Source organism: Pseudophryne corroboree, chromosome 3 (genome assembly GCF_028390025.1).
Source record: "Pseudophryne corroboree isolate aPseCor3 chromosome 3, aPseCor3.hap2, whole genome shotgun sequence".
Taxonomy (NCBI): domain Eukaryota; kingdom Metazoa; phylum Chordata; class Amphibia; order Anura; family Myobatrachidae; genus Pseudophryne; species Pseudophryne corroboree.
In genome coordinates this window covers 56,577,463-56,601,447 of record NC_086446.1, presented here as the reverse complement: position 1 = coordinate 56,601,447, position 23,985 = coordinate 56,577,463, and the positions used below count along the sequence as shown (strand labels likewise).

General features: G+C 46.9%; 1 protein-coding gene across 5 annotated transcripts in view; it reads left to right on the top strand.

Annotated features, from left to right (window-relative positions):
• Positions 1 to 23,985, top strand: part of LOC135054717 (NACHT, LRR and PYD domains-containing protein 3-like) — a 224,415-nt gene that overhangs the window by 192,517 nt on the left and 7,913 nt on the right. For 2 of the 5 annotated variants that reach the window (XM_063958002.1, XM_063958001.1), the window contains exons 12-14: positions 12,737 to 12,907; positions 17,949 to 18,119; positions 19,088 to 20,151. In XM_063958002.1, the coding sequence (XP_063814072.1) occupies positions 12,737 to 12,907; positions 17,949 to 18,119; positions 19,088 to 19,121 (376 nt within the window). In that variant the 3' untranslated portion in view covers positions 19,122 to 20,151. Of the gene's footprint in view, positions 1 to 12,736; positions 12,908 to 17,948; positions 18,120 to 19,087; positions 20,153 to 20,251; positions 20,423 to 23,985 lie in introns of those variants that run through there. The other 3 variants (XM_063958003.1, XM_063958005.1, XM_063958004.1) reach the window with 3 other exon arrangements.

Here is a 23,985-nt window from a genome sequence, read left to right as displayed (position 1 = left end):
CCCTCCTCACAGATTATCAATTCGTCCCCACTGGAATCCACCATGTCAGCTCCCTGTGTACTTTGTGGAGGCAATTGCTGCTGGTCAATGTCTCCGCGGAGGAATTGATTATAATTCATTTTAATGAACATCATCTTCTCCACATTTTCTGGATGTAACCTCGTACGCCGATTGCTGACAAGGTGAGCGGCGGCACTAAACACTCTTTCGGAGTACACACTTGTGGGAGGGCAACTTAGGTAGAATAAAGCCAGTTTGTGCAAGGGCCTCCAAATTGCCTCTTTTTCCTGCCAGTATAAGTATGGACTGTGTGACGTGCCTACTTGGATGCGGTCACTCATATAATCCTCCACCATTCTATCAATGGTGAGAGAATCATATGCAGTGACAGTAGACGACATGTCCGTAATGGTTGTCAGGTCCTTCAGTCCGGACCAGATGTCAGCATCAGCAGTCGCTCCAGACTGCCCTGCATCACCGCCAGCGGGTGGGCTCGGAATTCTGAGCCTTTTCCTCGCACCCCCAGTTGCGGGAGAATGTGAAGGAGGAGATGTTGACAGGTCGCGTTCCGCTTGACTTGACAATTTTCTCACCAGCAGGTCTTTGAAACCCAGCAGACTTGTGTGCGCCGGAAAGAGAGATCCAAGGTAGGTTTTAAATCTAGGATCGAGCACGGTGGCCAAAATGTAGTGCTCTGATTTCAACAGATTGACCACCCGTGAATCCTTGTTAAGCGAATTAAGGGCTCCATCCACAAGTCCCACATGCCTAGCGGAATCGCTCTGTCTTAGCTCCTCCTTCAATGTCTCCAGCTTCTTCTGCAAAAGCCTGATGAGGGGAATGACCTGACTCAGGCTGGCAGTGTCTGAACTGACTTCACGTGTGGCAAGTTCAAAGGGCATCAGAACCTTGCACAACGTTGAAATCATTCTCCACTGCGCTTGAGACAGGTGCATTCCACCTCCTATATCGTGCTCAGTTGTATAGGCTTGAATGGCCTTTTGCTGCTCCTCCAACCTCTGAAGCATATAGAGGGTTGAATTCCACCTCGTTACCACCTCCTGCTTCAGATGATGGCAGGGCAGGTTCAGGTGTTTTTGGTGGTGCTCCAGTCTTCTGTACGTGCTGCCTGTACGCCGAAAGTGTCCCGCAATTTTTCTGGCCACCGCCAGCATCTCTTGCACGCCCCTGTCGTTTTTTAAAAAATTCTGCACCACCAAATTCAAGGTATGTGCAAAACATGGGACGTGCTGGAATTTGCCCAGATTTAATGCACGCACAATATTGCTGGCGTTGTCCGATGCCACAAATCCACAGGAGAGTCCAATTGGGGTAAGCCATTCCGCGATGATCTTCCTCAGTTGCCGTAAGAGGTTTTCAGCTGTGTGCGTATTCTGGAAACCGGTGATACAAAGCGTAGCCTGCCTAGGAAAGAGTTGGCGTTTGCGAGATGCTGCTACTGGTGCCGCCGCTGCTGTTCTTGCGGCGGGAGTCCATACATCTACCCAGTGGGCTGTCACAGTCATATAGTCCTGACCCTGCCCTGCTCCACTTGTCCACATGTCCGTGGTTAAGTGGACATTGGGTACAACTGAATTTTTTAGGACACTGGTGAGTCTTTTTCTGAGGTCCGTGTACATTTTCGGTATCGCCTGCCTAGAGAAGTGGAACCTAGATGGTATTTGGTAACGGGGGCACACTGCCTCAATAAAATGTCTAGTTCCCTGTGAACTAACGGCGGATACCGGACGCACGTCTAACACCAACATAGTTGTCAAGGCCTCAGTTATCCGCTTTGCAGCAGGATGACTGCTGTGATATTTCATCTTCCTCGCAAAGGACTGTTGAACAGTCAATTGCTTACTGGAAGTAGTACAAGCGGGCTTACGACTTCCCCTCTGGGATGACCATCGACTCCCAGCAGCGACAACAGCAGCGCCAGCAGCAGTAGGCGTTACACGCAAGGATGCATCGGAGGAATCCCAGGCAGGAGAGGAATCGTCAGAATTGCCAGTGACATGGCCTGCAGGACTATTGGCATTCCTGGGGAAGGAGGAAATTGACACTGAGGGAGTTGGTGGGGTGGTTTGCGTGAGCTTGGTTACAAGAGGAAGGGATTTACTGGTCAGTGGACTGCTTCCGCTGTCGGCACAAGTTTTTGAACTTGTCACTGACTTATTATGAATGCGCTGCAGGTGACGTATAAGGGAGGATGTTCCGAGGTGGTTAACGTCCTTACCCCTACTTATTACAGCTTGACAAAGGGAACACACGGCTTGACACCTGTTGTCCGCATTTCTGGTGAAATACTTCCACACCGAAGAGCTGATTTTTTTGGTATTTTCACCAGGCATGTCAACGGCCATATTCCTCCCACGGACAACAGGTGTCTCCCCGGGTGCCTGACTTAAACAAACCACCTCACCATCAGAATCCTCCTGGTCAATTTCCTCCCCAGCGCCAGCAACACCCATATCCTCCTCATCCTGGTGTACTTCAACACTGACATCTTCAATCTGACTATCAGGAACTGGACTGCGGGTGCTCCTTCCAGCACTTGCGGGGGGCGTGCAAATGGTGGAAGGCGCATGCTCTTCACGTCCAGTGTTGGGAAGGTCAGGCATCGCAACCGACACAATTGGACTCTCCTTGTGGATTTGGGATTTCGAAGAATGCACAGTTCTTTGCTGTGCTGCTTTTGCCAGTTTGAGTCTTTTCATTTTTCTAGCGAGAGGCTGAGTGCTTCCATCCTCATGTGAAGCTGAACCACTAGCCATGAACATAGGCCAGGGCCTCAGCCGTTCCTTGCCACTCCGTGTCGTAAATGGCATATTGGCAAGTTTACGCTTCTCCTCCGACAATTTTATTTTAGGTTTTGGAGTCCTTTTTTTTCTGATATTTGGTGTTTTGGATTTGACATGCTCTGTACTATGACATTGGGCATCGGCCTTGGCAGACGACGTTGCTGGCATTTCATCGTCTCGGCCATGACTAGTGGCAGCAGCTTCAGCACGAGGTGGAAGTGGATCTTGATCTTTCCCTAATTTTGGAACCTCAACATTTTTGTTCTCCATATTTTATAGGCAGAACTAAAAGGCACCTCAGGTAAACAATGGAGATGGATGGATTGGATACTAGTATACAATTATGGACGGACTGCCACGGTTAGGTGGTATAAAAAAACCACGGTTAGGTGGTATATAATACAATTATGGATGGACGGACTGCCTGCCGAGTTCCGACACAGAGGTAGCCACAGCCGTGAACTACCGCACTGTACACTGGTTGATAAAGAGATAGTAGTATACTCGTAACAACTAGTATGACGACGGTATAAAGAATGAAAAAAAAACCACGGTTAGGTGGTATATAATTATACAATTATGGATGGACGGACTGCCTGCCGAGTGCCGACACAGAGGTAGCCACAGCCGTGAACTACCGCACTGTACACTGGTTGATAAAGAGATAGTAGTATACTCGTAACAACTAGTATGACTATGACGGTATAAAGAATGAAAAAAAAACCACGGTTAGGTGGTATAATATAATTATACAATTATGGATGGACGGACTGCCTGCCGAGTGCCGACACAGAGGTAGCGACAGCCGTGAACTACCGCACTGTACACTGGTTGATAAAGAGATAGTAGTATACTCGTAACAACTAGTATGACTATGACGGTATAAAGAATGAAAAAAAAACCACGGTTAGGTGGTATAATATAATTATACAATTATGGATGGACGGACTGCCTGCCGAGTGCCGACACAGAGGTAGCCACAGCCGTGAACTACCGCACTGTACACTGGTTGATAAAGAGATAGTAGTATACTCGTAACAACTAGTATGACTATGACGGTATAAAGAATGAAAAAAAAACCACGGTTAGGTGGTATATATTATAATACAATTATGGATGGACGGACTGCCTGCCGAGTTCCGACACAGAGGTAGCCACAGCCGTGAACTACCGCACTGTACACTGGTTGATAAAGAGATAGTAGTATACTCGTAACAACTAGTATGACTATGACGGTATAAAGAATGAAAAAAAAAACACGGTTAGGTGGTATAATATAATTATACAATTATGGATGGACGGACTGCCTGCCGAGTGCCGACACAGAGGTAGCCACAGCCGTGAACTACCGCACTGTACACTGGTTGATAAAGAGATAGTAGTATACTCGTAACAACTAGTATGACTATGACGGTATAAAGAATGAAAAAAAAACCACGGTTAGGTGGTATAATATAATTATACAATTATGGATGGACGGACTGCCTGCCGAGTGCCGACACAGAGGTAGCCACAGCCGTGAACTACCGCACTGTACACTGGTTGATAAAGAGATAGTAGTATACTCGTAACAACTAGTATGACTATGACGGTATAAAGAATGAAAAAAAAACCACGGTTAGGTGGTATAATATAATTATACAATTATGGATGGATGGACTGCCTGCCGAGTGCCGACACAGAGGTAGCCACAGCCGTGAACTACCGCACTGTACACTGGTTGATAAAGAGATAGTAGTATACTCGTAACAACTAGTATGACTATGACGGTATAAAGAAAGAAAAAAAAACCACGGTTAGGTGGTATATAATACAATTATGGATGGACGGACTGCCTGCCGAGTTCCGACACAGAGGTAGCCACAGCCGTGAACTACCGCACTGTACACTGGTTGATAAAGAGATAGTAGTATACTCGTAACAACTAGTATGACGACGGTATAAAGAATGAAAAAAAAACCACGGTTAGGTGGTATATAATTATACAATTATGGATGGACGGACTGCCTGCCGAGTGCCGACACAGAGGTAGCCACAGCCGTGAACTACCGCACTGTACACTGGTTGATAAAGAGATAGTAGTATACTCGTAACAACTAGTATGACGACGGTATAAAGAAAGAAAAAAAAACCACGGTTAGGTGGTATATATTATAATACAATTATGGATGGACGGACTGCCTGCCGAGTGCCGACACAGAGGTAGCCACAGCCGTGAACTACCGCACTGTACACTGGTTGATAAAGAGATAGTAGTATACTCGTAACAACTAGTATGACTATGACGGTATAAAGAAAGAAAAAAAAACCACGGTTAGGTGGTATATAATACAATTATGGATGGACGGACTGCCTGCCGAGTTCCGACACAGAGGTAGCCACAGCCGTGAACTACCGCACTGTACACTGGTTGATAAAGAGATAGTAGTATACTCGTAACAACTAGTATGACTATGACGGTATAAAGAAAGAAAAAAAAACCACGGTTAGGTGGTATATATTATAATACAATTATGGATGGACGGACTGCCTGCCGAGTTCCGACACAGAGGTAGCCACAGCCGTGAACTACCGCACTGTACACTGGTTGATAAAGAGATAGTAGTATACTCGTAACAACTAGTATGACTATGACGGTATAAAGAAAGAAAAAAAAACCACGGTTAGGTGGTATATATTATAATACAATTATGGATGGACGGACTGCCTGCCGAGTTCAGACACAGAGGTAGCCACAGCCGTGAACTACCGCACTGTACACTGGTTGATAAAGAGATAGTAGTATACTCGTAACAACTAGTATGACTATGACGGTATAAAGAAAGAAAAAAAAACCACGGTTAGGTGGTATATATAATACAATTATGGATGGACGGACTGCCTGCCGAGTTCCGACACAGAGGTAGCCACAGCCGTGAACTACCGCACTGTACACTGGTTGATAAAGAGATAGTAGTATACTCGTAACAACTAGTATGACGACGGTATAAAGAACGAAAAAAAAAACACGGTTAGGTGGTATATATTATAATACAATTATGGATGGACGGACTGCCTGCCGAGTGCCGACACAGAGGTAGCCACAGCCGTGAACTACCGCACTGTACACTGGTTGATAAAGAGATAGTAGTATACTCGTAACAACTAGTATGACTATGACGACGGTATAAAGAAAGAAAAAAAAAACCACGGTTAGGTGGTATATAATACAATTATGGATGGACGGACTGCCTGCCGAGTGCCGACTGCCGACACAGAGGTAGCCACAGCCGTGAACTACCGCACTGTACTGTGTCTGCTGCTAATATAGACTGGTTGATAAAGAGATAGTATACAACAATACTACTACTAATATTATATATACTGGTGGTCAGGCACTGGTCACCACTAGTCACACTGGCAGTGGCACTCCTGCAGCAAAAGTGTGCACTGTTTAATTTTAAATTAATATAATATTATGTACTCCTGGCTCCTGCTATAACAACCTGCAGTGCTCCCCAGTCTCCCCCACAATTATAAGCTTTATACATTGATGTGCAGCACACTGGGCTGAGCAGTGCACACAGACTGAGTCACTGTGTGACTGCTGTGTATCGTTTTTTTCAGGCAGAGAACGGATATAGCAGAGAACGGATATATTAAATAAAAGTTAACTTAAAACAAACAACTGCACTGTCTCTGGTGGTCACTGGTCACTGTGGTAAACTCTGTCTGCACAATCTCTCTCTCTCTCTCTCTCTTCTAATCTATTCTAAATGGAGAGGACGCCAGCCACGTCCTCTCCCTATCAATCTCAATGCACGTGTGAAAATGGCGGCGACGCGCGGCTCCTTATATAGAATCCGAGTCTCGCGAGAATCCGACAGCGTCATGATGACGTTCGGGCGCGCTCGGGTTAACCGAGCAAGGCGGGAAGATCCGAGTCGCTCGGACCCGTGAAAAAAAAGGTGAAGTTCGTGCGGGTTCGGATTCAAAGAAACCGAACCCGCTCATCTCTACTTTTTACACAGCTATATAATACAGCTCAGTATCATTTTCAATGGGGCAATGCATGCAATCAGCTCAATGCAGAAAAAAACCAAAACATTTTCTGTGCTTACTCTGGTACTGTAGTTACTGTGAGTGATCATGAGTGCCCCAGTCATATACAGTACTGTATAAGCATGGTATTACTGCATCACTGCCGCTGCGAAATTGGAAGGTCCAAGAACATGGCACAAGTCATGGTGTGTAAAAAAAATTAGATTTGTAATGTCAAATATACAGAACGTTATTAGTGATCATGCACGAGCACAGCAAAATTTGCAGTGTGTAAGAGAGCAACTGCTATCATGGTAAGGCTTGTTAAACGTACATTACAGTATATCCACCATAATATAATATGCTACTTTATTTTGTTTGGTGCATTTGAGATGGGGAAAATAAAGCATCTAAAAAAAAGTAGTTCTTAAACTATAAGCCTCGTTTCACTTTACAATGGAGACTTCACAGATGCGCAATGGTGGTTTTGAAAAGCGACACCTGGTGGATGAACACCAGTATTGCACCCACTGGAGTCTCAATTCATTACATTGTGGCTGAATAGACAAGTTTTTCGCACTACACACCACACAGAGGATAGATGAGCATGGCTACATCTGTACCTATACCTGTTGTTCATTTGACCGAAAAGTAACAGGGCCCAGTGCATTCCAGGGGGGGGGCGCCATCCCCACGTGGAAGGTCACCCACTTCCTGCCTTGCTTGCTTCAGGAAGCAGGTCCCTCTAGCTTGGCCCTTCCATCTTCCAAGTGATGTTTGGGAAGATGGCACATGTGCACTAGAGAGCAAAAACACAGTGCTAGAGTTTTTGCTTTTACTGTGCAGTGCTCGTCCACCAGCCTGGGCAGGGTAATTAGTCCCCACTTCCTCCCCCTTTCAGTGCCACTGGGGCTCACTATTAGTGTCTTCCACTTTACCGGGGTGGGAAAGTGCACAGTGCCACTACCAGCTACATGCAGTGGAGATATCGGGCTCACTATTAGCGGCTGCGACTATACAGGGGAGAAGGCTTTGTGCCACTGTCGGGTAAATTGGGGTGCTCAAGAGACAGAGGACTAGCAGCAGAAGCATCTAATGCAGTACAGGTATTATTAGGCTCACTAGGAGGTGGCACAGTGATCGTGGGTACCTGAGGATAAGGTTGGCAATTGCAGGTGCTGGCAGGAGTGGGGGACACAGTCAGTGAGTGTACACAGATGGGGGACAATGACAGTGATCATGGTTCTGGCCGGGGGGGAGTAACAGTGAGACTGACATGCAGCAGCTTCGGTCCTCCACCTGCTCTGTGGCTGCTGGTACCATGATAACAGAAGAAGTTTGGCAGTGATAGACTGCTGCAGATACCCCTAATTTTCCTCCTGTCTCCCTGACCAGCACTGCCGCTGTCCCGGGCTGTCAGCCTGGCAGTGATGGGCATGTGGATAGTGAGTGGTGACAAAAGTAGGAGGACACTGATTGTCAGTGTTCACCTACTAATTGTTCAGTTGGGGATGGGAAAGTGTGGGGGGGGGGGGGGAGTTCCCCCTACACTAGAATGATTAGTTGTGAAAAACCAAACCTGTTTTCCCTACTGGTTGAACTGTTTTGGCATTTGAGAGCAAATGGATGATTAAAATTTGCTCCCACACACTGCCACATTATCATTCAACTAGTTGGAATGATATCATCCTGATGTATGGCCAGTATAAGGAAACATGAAGCAGCTACACATCAGACTACCCTCATTTATAATCAGTAACTCAGTAACCACATTATCAGTGACTGCACCAACAGCTTAACAGCTGATATATACACTGTCACGATGATTCACACTCAGATCGCTAGATAAGACGGATGGTCATGATGGGTGATGTCTACAGGTTACCTTATTATCATAACACCAATCCTGCCACCACTAAGAGTTAGACCGGGCGATGCCACATCCACTGTAGCTCTTCAGTTCCACTCAACCAGAAAAATCTACCTTTGAATCAGTAGCTTATGGCCTTAGGAGGTTGTGGGCTTTAAGGATCACAGAGTATCAGAATTAAAAATTAGGTTTTCATTTTAAGTAATCACTTCAAAGCTTATGTTTACAAAAGCGCGCACCCCGTGAAGCCCAGTGAGATACGAAAGCATTGCTGGGCTGTGATCGCCTCTGCCTGATTTACAGGCAGAAGCGGTCGCAGGGCGGGAGGGGGCGTCAGAATGCCTTTGGTGGGGCAAGGTCCGGACAAGTCCAGGGGTGTCCGGACCGTTGCGGGGGCGGGCCCGGCAGCTGCGTGATGTCACACGCAGCCACTTCGACCCAGAATGCGGCAGTTAGCCAGCGCAGGGAGCTACTGTACTTGGCGGGTGTAAAAGCATCGCCGCCATGTGATGCATGTGCACCAGTCTGTGGGGGCAGGGCCTGGGGGGGGCAGTGCTGGGCGTCCCCCCACAAGTCTGAGAAACTGATCGTAGATGTGCTAAATTTAGCACATATACGATCAGCTCTGAATTACCCCCTGTGTCGTCCCTGGCTTCTATGTTTGACCCACAAGCTGTATCATAAACCAACCTCTGTCAAAACAGATCCTGTGATCCGTATCTTCACACAGTATAAACACACAATTGGTACATGTAAGGCATGGTTGCTCAATCCAGGTGACGTACTCCCAGGCAGTTATTGGGCAGGATTCCGTTCTTTTCCCCGCTTTCCACACCTGTTCTGTTTCTGTAGAATATACATTGCAGCAAAATGCAAATTGAATAATACCATTCTCAATTATGACTGTAGTACTGGTCGCACAGCTTGAATAACTTCTATGAAAATGACCCCTTATTTATTTTGTCCCAAACACATCTGTGTTATTCATGACAGTTTAGGGGGTGCTACCACGGGCAAAATAAATCTGCACAAAAAAAAAGGGAAGAAAGAGGGTTCGGAATGCCCTAAAGTGGTGCACACAATCTTATATTAAAATATAACTTTTATTATTATATATAATAAAACCAGCGAATTTTAAGAAAAAAGGTAAGAGAGTGTAAATAAGATAGAAATTGTGATTAAAATTGAAAAAGCTGCGCACTAGATGTCATCCGTATAGTTCCTAAATTCTAATATTGGAACAATGAAGAGTGTCCTAGAGGTATATGCTTTCTCTATAACTGTATATCTGTTATTCTAAACTCCTAGAATAAGTGTCTCTATTTTTCAAGTCCCTCTCGGGATATGTACTGTGAGACCGTTATGGAAACAGGACTCCTATTTTCTTAATATATAATAGTAACAAAATGATAGTAGTGCTCCAATGGTTTGCTGTGTTAAATGATAAACATAATGAAATGATCTTCCAACAATGTGTGTTATGTTTTTATTGTATCACTGGAATGATAACATAATTCTTAGGCTTCAATTGTACCACAGAGGCATCTGTATATTCTCAGTTCATTTGATACTGTTACATCCACTGTGAATGAGTCATGTGTGTAGTGATACAATTGTAACACATGCAGGAGAAACAGCAGGTGTCTGATTCTCAGATTGAACTCTAACAGCCTTATGGTTCTTGGCTGTTTATGTCTGACAATCTAATCTCAGTTTAATTGTGACAATTGTAACACATGCAGGAGAAACAGCAGATGTCTGATTCTCAGATTAAACTCTAACTGTTCTTGGCTGTTTATGCCTGACAATCTAATCTCAGTTTAATTGTGACATGAGGATGGACTTATTTGCAGCTCACGTTGCTGCTTATCACAATGGGTTAAACTTTCCCCGTCACAATGTTTATTGGTGATTAATATTCACCTTAACACAGTATTAATTAGGCACTTTCCCCTCGGAATCACTATAATGTTATAATGTATTCGCTCCTAAATTATTCATAAAGGAGCATTCAAAGTTTATTCTTTTGAATTAGATTGAGACAGAGATAGAGCAGGCTTATTGAATAGCAATTAGGCATTCATTAAGCATGTGAACCATGTCACTGATGCCCCAGTATATATGCAGTCCTTTGAACAGTGCTTTATAGTATAAGTATACTGTTTATGTTAAAACTGAGTACTGCATCTATAAGGACATTAATTAAAGGTATTTACTACATGTCATTAATTCTGCTCAGTAACTTTCAATGCACACAATAGAGTTACATATATTTCTCAATTAAGCTGTTTCCTACTCAAGGAGCACTTGATATATCCTTCACTATGCACAGATTGCTTCCAGGTTCTCCCCTAAATGCCGGTATTTAGGGGAGAACCTGGAAGCAATCTGGTTCTGCCTCTGATGAAGCAAACAGCGAAGCGTGCGTCAGGCTAGCTGTGCACTTTAGACAGTCTCCATATCATGTTAGAATAGGAAGGATATAACCATATGAGGAGTGTCATCCCATGCAAATTGCAGGGAAATAGGAAACAGTCTTGTCAGATACCAGACTCCAGTGTGCATTGTGAAATTCAGTGTGCATAGTGAAGGATATATCAAGTGCTCCTTGAGTAGGAAACAGCTTAATTGAGAAATATATGTAACTCTATTGTGTGCATTGAAAGTTACTGAGCAGAATTAATGACATGTAGTAAATACCTTTAATTAATGTCCTTATAGATGCAGTACTCAGTTTTAACATAAACAGTATACTTATACTATAAAGCACTGTTCAAAGGACTGCATATATACTGGGGTATCAGTGACATGGTTCACATGCTTAATGAATGCCTAATTGCTATTCAATAAGCCTGCTCTATCTCTATCTCAATCTAATTCAAAAGAATAAACTTTGAATGCTCCTTTATGAATAATTTAGGAGCGAATACAGTATAACATTATAGTGATTCCGAGGGGAAAGTGCCTAATTAATACTGTGTTAAGGTGAATATTAATCACCAATCAACATTGTGATGGGGAAAGTTTAACCCATTGTGATAAGCAGCAACGTGAGCTGCAAATAAGTCCATCCTCATGTCACAATTAAACTGAGATTAGATTGGCAGGCATAAACAGCCAAGAACCATAAGGCTGTTAGAGTTCAATCTGAGAATCAGACACCTGCTGTTTCTCCTGCATGTGTTACAATTGTCACAATTAAACTGAGATTAGATTGTCAGACATAAACAGCCAAGAACCATAAGGCTGTTAGAGTTCAATCTGAGAATCAGACACCTGCTGTTTCTCCTGCATGTGTTACAATTGTATCACTACACACATGACTCATTCACAGTGGATGTAACAGTATCAAATGAACTGAGAATATACAGATGCCTCTGTGGTACAATTGAAGCCTAAGAATTATGTTATCATTCCAGTGATACAATAAAAACATAACACACATTGTTGGAAGATCATTTCATTATGTTTATCATTTAACACAGCAAACCATTGGAGCACTACTATCATTTTGTTACTATTATATATTAAGAAAATAGGAGTCCTGTTTCCATAACGGTCTCACAGTACATATCCCGAGAGGGACTTGAAAAATAGAGACACTTATTCTAGGAGTTTACAATAACAGATATACAGTTATAGAGAAAGCATATACCTCTAGGACACTCTTCATTGTTCCAATATTAGAATTTAGGAACTATACGGATGACATCTAGTGCGCAGCTTTTTCAATTTTAATCACAATTTCTATCTTATTTACACTCTCTTACCTTTTTTCTTAAAATTCGCTGGTTTTATTATATATAATAATAAAAGTTATATTTTAATATAAGATTGTGTGCACCACTTTAGGGCATTCCGAACCCTCTTTCTTCCCTTTTTTTTGTGCATTCTCAATTATGACCATTCCAATATGAAATGGGCTTTATCGCTATATATACCAGCATTGTATCTACATTACACTGTATGTTCTGTAAAATACTGAGTGTGAGGCTGGGAATGATAAGAAATGACCTAATCCAGATCCCTCATCTCCCATCAGGTTATGCGAATGTAATCTGACCTCCTCCTGCTGTGATGATCTCCGCTCTGTTCTTACTACAAGCCGTTCTCTGACTAGACTGGACCTGTCAGGGAATGCTCTGGGGGACTCTGGAATACAGATTCTGTGTGAGGGACTGAGACACTCAGACTGTGTCCTACTGGAACTTAGGTAAGATCTGTCCAACTATTTATATTTCTGTTCTCTAAAAAAAGGAACATATGGTCCAACTGAGAAATGTACACAAACCCAATCGTTTACGTATACCTCTGATGGTTGTAGACTTGTGTCTGCAATTATGGTCATGGTGCCCCCTACATCACATCATGATTTATTTATTTATTTATTAACAGATTCTTATATAGTGCAGCAATTTCTGTTATTGCTTTACAACAGGAAACAACAGTGATAAAACAAAACTGGATAATAACAGACAGTCACAGAGGTAGGAAGGCCCTGCTAGCAAGATTGAGATGTTGCAGTTGTTTGGCGTGAGGGACTGCAATGTCCATCCTTCCTGAAAACGGGAATGACGGCCCTGTGTATTTGGCATGCTCAAACCAGTGACTGCATCCATGGACGCAACTTCACTGGCTTTAGTAGCATGAATTTACAGGTCTTCCTGAGTAACCTGAGGGTGACTCAAATGACCAATGTTCACACAGATGATCCGATGCTGCATCCTCAGACACAGCAGTAGATCACAGAAGGCGGTGCCTAGTTCCACAAGATACCTCCCTCAGACACAGCAGTAGATCACAGAAGGCGGTGCCTATTTCCACAAGATACCTCCCTCAGACACAGCCGTAGATCACAGAAGGCGGTGCCTATTTCCACAAGATACCTCCGGCAGCATTAGCATATGTACACACAGCAGCTGTGCCCAATGATGCAACTGCTGTGTGTACTGCTTCCATTTCTGAATCATGTGTACTGCTTCCATCTCTGAATCAGGACTATTAATACAATAATTAATATTAATTAATAGAATACATACTTAATACAATATATACTTATCTCGATTCTAAACTGAATGACGTTAGGTGCTCCTGCAGGTCATGGAATATCACTGTGCGGTACAGTATGTCTAAGGCAATCTGAGGTCATTTAATTATCAATACTCTAAGGTAACACAAAGCAGCTACACATCAAACTACCCTCATCTATAGTCAATAACTCTATAAACACCTACAGCCTAATAGCCGATATACTGTTTACACAAATATTGTATCTACATCACATGATCTAATTCTGTCAGTGATGACATCATGATGAGTGTGAGGCTGGAAATGATAATGTCACAATCCGTGTAATTCATCACCATTTCTTACCTTCCAAGTGTCTCCTGAGACTGGCCCAGTGCTCCAAGCCTGGATTCCAACTGCACTGTCTGCGTGTAGCACGCTGTGTAACATGGCCTCAGTCTCTCACATGCTAAAGTTCAAACAAACTTTCCCTCCAGATTCAAACATTGGCGCAGCCATGTTTGGATTCATCACATGTTGCTTTACAGCCTATCAGCTGCACTCTGGACTCTGCCTGATTACCCAGCCAATTCCTGCTTCCCAGCTGGTATAAATATCCTGCATAAAGGCTGCCTAATCGTCAGTGGTTTGGTTGTCAATCCTTGTACACATGTTTCTCCTGTTTGTGGAATCTACAGCTTGTTCTTCCAGGTATTCCAGCTCCTATGATCCAGCTCCACTAAGAGACCAACACCAGTTACCATCCTGCGGTGCAGCCTGACTTATCTGCTACGATCCTGACATTGCCTTCCAGCTTCCAGCATTGGTCCTGCTCCGCTTCCAGCAGTGTCCTGGTATCATTCCTTCTTCCATTGTCTGCAGCCAGGGCCGGCTCCAGGCCTACTGACACCCTGAGCGAGAAAATGTCAAAGCGCCCCCACCCCCATATGGAAAAGTGGGTGTGGCCTCCTGGAAAAGTGGGTGGTCTCACAACTTCATATTATCACACTACAAATAAATATATTTTCACACCCCCTCTACGCACACAATTAGCAGCCTTACACATAACATAGTAGTGTTCCTTACACACAATGTCTCCAGTATAGTGCCAGATTACACATCTCCAGTAAGGTGCCAGATACACATAATGTCTACAGTAGCGCAGTGCCAGCTACACATGACATGCCCCGCAGCAGTGCCAGCTACACAAGACATGCCCCGCAGCCGTGCCAGCTACACATGACATGCCCCGCAGCTGTGCCAGCTACACATGACATGCCCCGCAGCCGTGCCAGCTACACATGACATGCCCCGCAGCAGTGCCAGCTACACATGACATGCCCCGCAGCAGTGCCAGCTACACATGACATGCCCCGCAGCAGTGCCAGCTACACATGACATGCCTCACAGCAGTGCCAGATGCATATGACATGCCCCACAGCAGTGCCAGATGCATATGACATGCCCCACAGCAGTGCCAGGTACACATGATATGCCCCCCAGCAGTGCCAGCTACACATGATATGCCCCCCAGCAGTGCCAGCTACACATGATATGCCTCGTAGCAGGCCTGGTACACATGCCTCACAGTGCCAGATATGTCCCCAGTGCCAGATACACCTGCCGCACAGTGCCAGATATTCCCTCAGTGCCAGATACGCCCCACAGTGCCAGATACACCTGCCCCACAGTGCCAGATACACCTGCCCCACATTGCCAGATATGCCCTCAGTGCCAGATACACATGCCCCCCATTGTCAGATACACATGCCCCCCAGTGTCCGATATGCCCCACAGTGTCAGATATGCCCCACAGTGCAAAGATACACATGCCGCACAGTGTCAGATACACATGCCCCACAGTGTCAGATACACATGCCCCACAGTGTCAGATACACATGCTCCACAGTGTCAGATACACATGCCCCACAGTGCCAGATATGCCCTCAGTGCCAGATACGCCTGCCCCACAGTGCCAGATACACATGCCCCCCAGTGTCAGATACACATGCATCACAGTGCCAAATATGCCCCCAGTGCCAGATACTCCCCCAGTGCCAGATACGCCTGCCCCACAGTGCCAGATATGCCCTCAGTGCCAGATACACACGCCCCCCAGTGTCAGATACACATGCCCACAGTGTCAGATATGCCCCACAGTGCAAAGATACACATGCCCCACAGTGTCATATACACATGCCCCACAGTGTCAGATACACATGCCCCACAGTGTCAGATATGCCCCACAGTGTCAGATATGCCCCACAATGCCAGATACACATGCCCCACTATGCCAGATATGCCCCCAGTGCCAGATACACATGCCCCACAGTGCCAGATATGCCCCCAGTGCCAGATACGCCTGCCCCACAGTGCCAGATACACATGCCCCCCAGTGTCAGATACACATGCCCCCCAGTGTCAGATACACATGCCCCACAGTGTCAGATACACATGCCCCACAGTGTCAGATACACATGCCCCACAGTGCCAGATATGCCCTCAGTGCCAGATACGCCTGCCCCACAGTGCCAGATACACATGCCCCCCAGTGTCAGATACACATGCACCACAGTGCCAAATATGCCCCCAGTGCCAGATACTCCCCCAGTGCCAGATACGCCTGCCCCACAGTGCCAGATATGCCCTCAGGGCCAGATACACATGCCCCCCAGTGTCAGATACACATGCCCCACAGTGTCAGATATGCCCCACAGTGCAAAGATACACATGCCCCACAGTGTCAGATACACATGCCCCACAGTGTCAGATATGCCCCACAGTGTCAGATATGCCCCACAGTGTCAGATATGCCCCACAATGCCAGATACACATGCCCCACTATGCCAGATATGCCCCCAGTGCCATTTACACATGCCCCACAGTGCCAGATATGCCCTCAGTGCCAGATACACATGCCCCACAGTGCCAGATATGCCCTCAGTGCCAGATACACATGCCCCCCAGTGTCAGATACACATGCCCCCCAGTGTCAGATACACATGCCCCCCAGTGTCAGATACACATGCCCCACAGTGCCAGATATGCTCCCAGTCCCTGAAACACATGTCCCTGAAACACATGTCTCCCCCCCCCCCCCAGTGCTGCCCACCTGCGCTGCTGCCGATGGTCCTCTTGGGCTCTTGGGCGGGGAGGAGGAGGCGGCGGCTGCTGCTCTGCTGTGAGAACGGGGAGGAGAGCGCAGCGTGCGCCTCTCCTTCCCCTCAGTCTCCGGAGGGTAGGCGGCTGGGGGCACTAAACCAAACTCAGTGCGTGCTACGGCACTATGTGGCGCCAGCGGCGCGCACTGAGAAGTTTTGCATAGTCCCGCCCCCAGCACAGAGTCAGCCACTGACTGCTGGCTGGGAGTGGGACTCGGAGGCTGGCCGGGGACGGAGCTGGAGCCGCACAGACACAGGACCAGGCTCCAATATGGCGGTGCCAGCGTGCGGCGCCCATTAAGGGTGGCGCCCTGCGCGGCCGCTCTATTGGAACATGCCTGGAGCCGGCCCTGTCTGCAGCATCGCTCTCTATCCTCCATAGTGAATTCGTCACTGGCTTCCAGCGTTTCATCCACATTGCTTTCAGCTTCCACCAGTGCTCTGTGTCACTATCAGTCTACAGCGGTGCTTCACATCATCTCCAGTTCCACTCTCCATCTCCAGTGGTATCCCTATATTGCTCTGCTCACCATCGGACTCTAAACTTCAGCGGTGAGTTCAGTACACCTTATGTTCACAACGGTTCCATCCGTTACTCTCTGCAGTAATGCCAAGTACCACTTCAACTTCTGTGCTCCTGTGTTTACCCCAGCCTCTGTGTATCATCTGCTGGGCAGTACCAGCTCGTTCCTTACCTCAGCGGTTAGCTGTGGCATACAGACTTTCCAACTCCGGATTTGGCAAGGACTTTAACATCTTGTTCTGCAAAGCCACAGCACGTATTAGCCCTGCATTTCTAGGAACTGTACTGTATATATCTCTGCACGTCTACTGTTGAAGTCATTACATAACCAAGGTGTCTAAATTGTGTGTTCAATAAACTGATTTTCATTTTTATAATTCCGTTGTCGTGGTCATGCCTTCGGGCATTTGGTACTAGATCTCCTGTATGTCTTGGAACCCTATTCTACCTTCACGGTTCACTTACACTCCAGCCCCTACAACTGAGGCCTCTTCATGTCAGCCTCAGCCCTCAGTTGTGACAGATAAGAAATGACCTAATACAGATCCCTCATCTCTCACCAGGTTACTGAGCTGTGGTCTGACCTCCTCCTGCTGTGATGATCTCCGCTCTGTTCTTACTACAAACCGCTCTCTGACCAGGCTGAACCTGTCAGGGAATGCTCTGAGGGACTCTGGAATAAAGCTGCTGTGTGAGGGACTGAGACACCCGGCCTGTTCCCTGCAGGATCTGAGGTAAGAGCTGTCCTACCTTATATATATCTGTTCTCAATACAGAACATGTGGTCTAATTGAGAAGTGTACGCAAACTCTATAGTTTACATACATCCCCGAGGGTTGTAGATCTGGGGCAGCAATGATGATCGCAGTGCCCCCTAAGCAGTGACATGATTGAGATGCTGCGGCTGTTTGGGGAGGAGGGGCGTTGATTCCCAGCATTCCTGAAAACTGAGGTGTGTGGGCCCTGTGTGTTTGGCATGCTGAAGCCAGTAACTGCAAATTTAGACGCAGCTTCACTGGCTTTAGCAGTTTGAATTTTCAGGTCATCCTGGGCAATCTGAGGGTTACTCAGATGACCAACGTTCACAGTTGAGGATTATTAAAGTAAGAAAAGGATAATCACATGAGGGAAGAGGCCCTACCCATGAGAGCTTACATTGTAAAGGGGAGGGGCAGACAGACAGGGATGACACAGATGGGGAAGACCGAGCGTGGAACAGAGGGTTAGGATGAGATTTGGCATATACATCCCTTTACTTGTATGTGTATACATGCATACATATACTGTATTTGCACAGACATATATTTATATATATATAATATATGCTCCTTATTGTACTCCATTCCCCCATCTGTAAGTTTTGTTCTTGTGGGCAATAAGAGTGTTAGCGACCCCTTCTCTCTGTACCCTCAACGCGTTTCTCCGCACCCCAGGCGGCTTCTTCAAACACGGATAAAATCAAATTGATGGATATTCTTATATGAGGCTTTGCGACTGCCTTCTACTGTTTACAATTAGTGTATACTATTGTCTATTTAAAAGGTATCAGATACCTCAATTTTATTTGATTAATATGCTGTGGTCAAACCATTTTTAAATTGTTTATATGTTTTGTCTAATAAAGTGTTTTATATACTTTTGGGTACACCATTGGTATTGAGCGCTGACCTGGTATTTTTCTGTATTTGTCTTGTTGTTTAAGGAGGCTGGCTACCTCCTTACCAGGTGGCAGCTAATCCCAGGGTTCTAATCACAGTGTCAGGAATCGACTTACCAGGCTAACATCCGTCCGCCGCTGCGGACTCCGTCCTGGCTCCCTGCGGTCACCTGTCACCTGTGCCCCTGCCATGGGGCATCGTCAGGATCCTGTGAGCACTGCTGAGACAGCGGGCGTGTAGTGCGCCGCGTCCCCGCTGGGCCGCGGCGTGGGCGCCGCCATGACAGTCTGCAATGGTCAGTATGCTGCGGCCAATCCGGTGCGTGGCCGCACCCACCTTTCCTGCACTCATCCAATCCCTGCACACCATGGGGTATATAGGAGGCTACCGGTTCAGTTCACAGGCATCCTGGACTTTGTGTCTAATCTGCGACCTACATGAAAGGATCGGTTCCTGTCTCTCCTGAGTTCCTGGTTCTCTGCTAAGAACGTTATTCTCCTGGTGATTCTGCATTTCTCCCGTGGAACTTCAAGGCTCAGCAATACCAGCAACCTGCATAAGGCCTCACACTCATCACCACCTTGTGTGCTTCAGCCTGCAGTTGAAGACTAAACTCCAGGTGTGTTCATTCCTCCACCTGTGACACAGCTTGCTGCTGCCAGTGCCTCATCACCTGCACTGTGAGTTGGTCTCCTGCTTATGCTCAGGTTTGCCATTTCATCTACTGCCTTAGTTTCCCGTTTTAACCCTGCACTGGTTTCCAAGCCAGAACCATTCCATAAGACATTTGTTCTTCTGATTTATATTCCGGATATTATTTCTCAAATCCATTTATCATTCCTTTGCCATAGACTTTCAGATTCATTACTGAGTGATTGACTTTTTTCCACCTGTTATTATTATTTCTGCTGCAATAACTGTTATAACATCTGCCTAATAAAAATACCATTGCGCTCATGCGCAGGAACGTTATTCAACCTCCTCGTTTCCTTCCTTCCACCTCCACTGACCCACTAGCGCCCCCTCCGGGGACACAGACCAAACACAATCTGACACACAGTTCTGCTCAGCGCCACAAAACCTTCTTTTTTTTTTTTGCCCATTGTATCTACATTACACAGTATTATTCTGTTAGTGATGACGTCATGCTGAGTGTGAGGCTGGAATTATAAGAAATTACCTAATCCAGGTCCCTCATCTCCCATCAGGTTACAGGACTGTAGTCTGACCTCCTCCTGCTGTGATGATCTCCGCTCTGTTATTACTACAAACCGCTCTCTGACCAGACTGGAGCTGAAAGACAATAATCTGGAGGACTCTGGAATAAAGCTTCAGTGTAAGGGACTGAGACACCCGGCCTGTGCCCTGCAGAGTTTTGAGTAAGATCTATCTTTATAAAAATGTCCTATTAACACAGAACATAGGGCCTAAATGAGAAATGTACACACATCCGATGATTTACATACATCTCTTATGGTTTTAGATCTGTGTCTGCAATGACTTTTGCTTTCCCCCCTAAATGCATCATGATTGAGATGCTGCAGCTGTTTTGGTGGAGGGGCGACGAACAGTGTTCCTGAAAACATGGGAGTGTTGGCAATGTTTTCTGGGCATGGCTTTATTATTGTAAATTTACCAGTCATCCTGAGTAACACTCAGCTTACTCAGGTGACCAATTCTCACACAGGTGAATGGATGCGGCAGAGGATCAGAGAAACCAACAGGATGCGTCTATTAACACAAGATGTCTCCTGCGGTATTAGCATCATTTAGCATAGCTGCAGCGTACAAAGGTGGTCATTCCGAGTTGTTCGCTAGCTGTTTTTACGGACGCTATGTAGCACGGCACTTCTGGGCATGGGAATGCGGCGCAATGCGCACGCGCGACGTACTTTCACAACAGCCAAAGTAGTTTCACACAAGGTCTAGCGACGCTTTTCAGTCGCACTGCTCGCCGCAGAGCGATTGACAGGAAATAGGCTTTTCTGGGAGGTAACTGCCCGTTTTCTGGGAGTGTGTGGAAAAATGCAGGCGTGTCAGATAAAAACGCAGGCGTGGCGGGGGAATCGCAGGCGTGGCTTGCTGAACGCAGAGCGTGTTCATGACGTCAAAACAGGAACTAAATAGTCTGAAGTGATCGCAAGGTAGGAGTAGGTCTGGAGCTGCTCAGAAGCTGCACAATCTATTTTTTGTAGCCGCGCTGCGATCCTTTCATTCTCACTTCTGCTAAGCTAAGATACACTCCCAGAAGGCGGCGGCTTAGCGTTTGCACGGCTGCTAAAAGCAGCTAGCGAGCGAACAACTCGGAATGAGCGCAAAAGTCACAGCCGCTGTAGTTACTGCGTCCATCTCTGAATCAAGCCCATAGACCACACAAGGCAACACCACAGAAAATGGAGCTACTGTCATTTCCTTTTATAGGCGGGATGTACTAATGTACATTGCTGCCCAGCGCCATGATGCTGATCGCATATGTACTTACATATGCGATCAGCATTGTGGAGGACAGCTCTTCCGATAAGAGCTGCCCTCTGCGATGCGCAGCGGCTTCCCGACTTCCGGGATTCGGCCCCGGGAGTAAGAGTGCGCAAGGAATGCTGGGAGGGATACGATTGGATCCCTCACACAGCGCCACGGAGAGAAGCCCATAGGCTTCTATGGGGTATCGCCAGCAAAAGGTGGCAAACTCCGCTGCGGCGCTGGGCTGCCGGCTGGGGGATAGTACATCAGGAAAATGCGGTAAACAGGGGGTTTACCGCATTTTTCGCTTCGTACATCCCACCCTATTATGTCTTTTAAGCTGAGCAAAAATAAGGAACTACATTTATTGTTAATTAAACTTTCTCTATCATCCATAGGGGATACTGGGGTGCAGATTACTGTGGGGTATAGATGTGTCCATTGAGTCGGTGCACTTTAAATATTTGGCTCCTCCCCTCTATGACCCTCCCAGCAGCCAGTTTTAGAAAAAGTGCCCTCAGAGCCGGACACTACTGTGGAGGGCTCCAGAGATTTTTCATTATTTTCTTTAATATTTTTTATTTTAGGGGCAGCTACTGTAGTTGGCCCCTGGCTGCCTCCTGCGTGGTAGCTACCGGGGGGACCCATTCCCACCTCGTGAGGTTGGCACTCGGGTCCCTGGCTGCAAGGACATGTGTCCCAGGGTGCCTCGACACAACTGCATGCAGCATACTTGCCTACCCTCCCGGATTGGCCGGGAAGCTCCCGAAAATCGGGTGACCCTCCCGGCACCCCGGAAGAGCAGGCAAGTCTCCCGATTACAGGGGTCCCCCCTGCCCGGCTGCCCACTTAGTGAGTGAAGTGGGCGGTCCGGGCAGGCGATGACGCGATTCTTGTTGAATTGCGTCATGCAAGCCACGCCCCCCCACTGCATAATGCCTGTAATTGCGGCATTGCACAGGGGGGTGTGGCTTGAATGACGCAATCGAGCAGCCATGCCCCATCCCTTCTCTGGCCCGCCCCCGTGCCGCCCCCATGCCACCTCTGGCCCGCCCCCGAGCCGCCACCAGGCCCGCCCCCTCCTCACATCAGCTCACTGCCCCGGCGTGCCCACCTCCCTGCTGAGCCGCCTGGCTGCTCTCTCCCGGAGAGAGCAGCACAAAAGTCGGCAACTATGGCATGCAGCTGTGATCTTGAGTCCCTGCAGCCTTGCCACACACCGGCTAGCAGGCTGAAGACATCATGGGTAAGTATAACTAAGGGGACCGTTAAAGGGGACCCTGGGAGACTATGCATGTGGCACACTGTTTAGCACACCACTGCTGTAAGTTACCCCCAGCACCGCTTTTAACAGTAGGGTGGTGGGTGACTGAGTGGGTGTGTGCTGTGGCCGCACACCGCTAAGGAGAGAGCTCTCATATCTATCCTGCTCCGGGAGCGCATCGCTAAGGCGGCAAGGGGGACACCATTAGGAGGGAGTTTGTCCCCTCCCACTTCCCTTACACGTGGGCTGGACACGCCCGAAGGTAACACACAGTGTGGCTCCCTGGCTTCGGTAGGTAGCAATCAGGGGGTGAGGGCTATGACGTGTGCTGCCGCCCTCCTCACATCGAAGTCAGGGCCAGCGTCCCCGCCATTTCCTCCTTGCTGAGGTAAACATGGGGATGCCATTAATGAGGGTACAGAGTAATTGTGTGGCTGCTCCAGGCACTAAGGGGTCTATTCATGTACATATGCAATGTTTTGGTCTAACTTATCACCAAGCATCGCATTTGTATGTCTGGGATTTTAGCTTATCTTTACCGCAATTCATTAATCCCCTGCGTAGTGCTAAACTGCCCGTCCATGATGCCCTCTTCTCTGCTGCGGCCATGCCTGCTTCGCCGATCTGTCTCATGCGCATGCGCACCTCACGCTTGGCGAGCTGCCCGTCAAGTGGTTGCTAAGATGATTCCTCACAAGCCGGAAGCAGTGCGAGCTGGGTAAAAAGGGGCGGAGCTTGCGGGACGGAATGGCCAGGACCAGAGCAGGTGAATCCAGGGGAAAGAACAGGCTTAGCGTCAGGCAGGTAGATACTACGCCATCCTCAGATGGCAAAGCAGCACAGAGGAGAGAAGCAGAAAGCTGAGCTTTCCGCTTCTACATGAATTGCAGATACCATACAAGTGTATGGTACTGCGATTCCAGCACAGAGCAGGGATACAGCTGGAGAAGTAATAACGGTCTCCACGGTAACGGTTTACGGCAAAACGAGGCTTTTCTCCGCTTCCTGAACAGACTCCCAAGTGCGGCCAGCGGCAGCTGGTTACCTCAAAAAGAGTGAAAATGGCCTAATGGGCTGCAGTTAGTACACTAAGGGGTCTATTCATACAGAAAACTAAAACAGAATTGCTACTTATCACTATACATCGCATCTCTTCGATGCGATTTATAGCTGTAATAAGTAGCAATTCATGAATTTCATGTATACTCACCCTTCCGA